At 40.5% G+C, this 2,828-nt stretch overlaps 1 protein-coding gene across 1 annotated transcript in view; it reads right to left on the bottom strand.

Moving 5' to 3' along the window:
• si:rp71-1c10.7 (tumor necrosis factor receptor superfamily member 12A) overlaps positions 1 to 2,192 on the bottom strand; it is a 13,921-nt gene extending 11,729 nt beyond the window's left edge. Inside the window, exon 1 of the mRNA XM_032501794.1 lies at positions 1,825 to 2,192. Coding sequence (XP_032357685.1) covers positions 1,825 to 1,906 — 82 coding nt within the window. The 5' untranslated portion in view covers positions 1,907 to 2,192. The remainder of the gene's footprint in view (positions 1 to 1,824) is intronic.
• Positions 2,193 to 2,828: the final 636 nt, after the last annotated feature.

The following is a 2,828-nucleotide window of genomic DNA, read 5'->3' as shown; positions in this document are numbered from 1 at the left end:
CTACTCAAAGCGCTTTTACATAGTACAGGAAACATTCACCATTCACACACATTCGTACACTGTGGCCGAGGCTAAAATATATAGTAATGGTCTGAACTCTGACATCCAAGTGACGTTTACAACATGTTTTCTATTGTAATTACAATGTAGTATTAGTACTACTCTGTAATATAATAATACTCCAGTACATTTAAGAGACCTGCATTCAAAACTCTACTTCAGTAGAAGTACAGAAGTATTATAAGCAAAAAGTACGTTTAAAAAGTGAAAGACTCTTCTTAAGAAAAATGTCTCCTGTGGATGATGTGATATTATTTATGACACTGGATTGTTAATACTGATGCATCAATGCATAAGTAGCATTGTACTGTTGTTGCTGTTTAAGGTGGAGCTAACCTTTCTCTAATCTTTGTGAAATACATATATAGGAAGTCTATGGGTATATGTCTCTTTGGTAGAACTGCAACACCTGTCAACCAGTGATTTTAAGTCATTATTAATGTCATTAATAATTAATTAATGTTATTAAGTCATTACCAGCTGCAGCCAAAAGGCACTCGCTGAAAAAGTCATGTTTAAAGCATTTTGACCTGGTTATGTTACAGCCACATGCTCAGGCCCCTGGAGACTCTCCATCCTCCACAGCCTGCCCGCCCGCTTGCAGAGCTGGACTGACTCATTTTATAGCTGTGGTCACAGCAACAATGTGTCAGAGTTCTTGTAAGCATTTCTCCTGAGGACCTCAGTCCAACATCGTCCAGCTTTTCTCCGGCTCGAGGGTTCAAAAGGTCACAGAGAGGAACTGAACATTGACTGCTAGTTGACCTCAGTCCACACCAAAACCACACTGGAGCAGAGTTTTTGTTGCTCAAATCAGATAACAACCTGAAACTGCTGATTAAATCTCAACCATGTTTATTAACTTTAGGTTAAGACAGAATTTTTTCTGCTGGGGTTGTTTTCACACATTCATGAATGGAAACACCATCAGTCAGCATTATATTTAAGCAACAAGGATTATCATTTGACTACTCCAAGGTGTCTTATGATTCAGCACTTTAAATCAGAAAAAACAAGAACAAGTCTGGAACCATTTTTCTGTGTTCCCAAGCAGAAGACCTGGGCAAATCTCAGCACCATCGCCTGACAAAGGGTGTTTTTGGGTGTGGGGGTGCTGTGTTTTGTCACTGGAAAGGGGTGGGTGGACCAGCAGCTGATGTCCAGATGTAGCCATGGTTTCATAGGGATATGAGACCTAAACCGAGCATGTTTTGATTTTGTGAGTTAAAATGCATTTGGTAACTTCAATGCCTAAGAAAATTCCTAACCCATGCAATTATTATTTAAGATTTTAGGTTCTCAGTGCAATCTGAGTCTGGTGTTCATCACTGGGATTAAATCCGAACTTCAAACTACTGTGGAAACCAAGTCAAAAACTGCCTTTTTTTTAAGTTGGTTTGAAATAGTTAAAATATATCTTTGAGCGCAATGGACAGAGGCAGTGCCCTCTATCCATGTGTCCTTACCGAAAGACACGGATGAAATAAGGCGATCGGAATGCGGAACCGGTGAGAAATGCAGCTGGTAAAGGAAGCGGCTTTGTAAGCAGACCCACTGTGACTCCATTACAGGGAGACCAGACCACCAGACTAATCCATGTTCACAGAAACAAGGATACCCAACAAATGTTTAGAAATCAAATGTATAAATGGAAAAAAAAAATGTTTTGTAGTCACAGTTAAACAAATAAATGAATTAATTTTCATTTTACAAAAAAAAAACTCAAGTATATAACTCTAAAACGCAAACACTCAGATTACTTACTTTTCTGTGCGCTCACACCGTACACACTGATCACAGTCGCTATCAGGAGTCCGCACAGCGCGCAGAGAGCGTTTGAAGCCATGATGTCTGCGGGGAAAAAGCTGCTTGCTGTCGGCTACACAATTCCCGAAAGTTCATCTGATTAACAATCCGTGCTGGTTTTCAACATGGAAAAGCGAGCATCAGAGTGAGTCACCCGGAGGAGTCTGAGTCTTGTTTTAATAGCGCACACACCCACGCTAACAGTTCAACTCCTATGAGTCATTTCCTATGTACTGTACTGCTCGGATTCTCTGTGCGCACCAACCGACTCACAGGAAACTCTTCTACCAAAATATGCGGTTTCATTTGCTTCCCTTCAAGTGAAAGTTTCAATTAAACCACCTCAGGTATGAGAATTTTAATACATACATTTCATATTTTATGGCCACGCCCTGCAGGTTTTCTCCACATTTTTTTTTTAAACCAGAGAGCCTGTGTAGTCTGGATTTAATAGTCTTCTCATTGTTATTACCACGCCTGTCGACGTCATTCTCTCTTCTCTGCCAAAAAACACAACTCTCTGGCACGAGCCTTGGTCCCATGCACAGAGAAAGAGGAACAGCAACTGAGGCAAAAACAGATGGCATTCGCTAGAAAAACTATCAGCTTTTAAAGCCTTTGGGAAAGTCGGTTCAAAGTTAAAGTGAGATAAGATGCGTTTTTATCTTGGTCTACTTGAGTGCCCTGTACACATAAACAACTGCGATGGTTGTTTTTTTTTCCTTTTGGAAATTGACATTTGAACAGTGAGGGTCTCTGACGCAGAGTGGTGTTATTAGTGTCTGGGGTTGGGTGTAGTCTGTTGCTGCAGCACAAATATGCAAAAACACAGCCAGTGAACTCGTGCCTGGAGTGCTATCATGTTGGCCCCTGTCACAACATTGTCTCATATACTAATGAAGAAAATCAGTTACAACATCTGTTGCTGTGTGGCATACAAATGATGACTTAGCACAAAGTCA

Source organism: Etheostoma spectabile, chromosome 21, assembly GCF_008692095.1.
Source record: "Etheostoma spectabile isolate EspeVRDwgs_2016 chromosome 21, UIUC_Espe_1.0, whole genome shotgun sequence".
In the NCBI taxonomy this organism is placed as follows: domain Eukaryota; kingdom Metazoa; phylum Chordata; class Actinopteri; order Perciformes; family Percidae; genus Etheostoma; species Etheostoma spectabile.
Note: the sequence above shows the minus strand (reverse complement) of the source record. Positions and strands in the feature narration are given on the sequence as shown.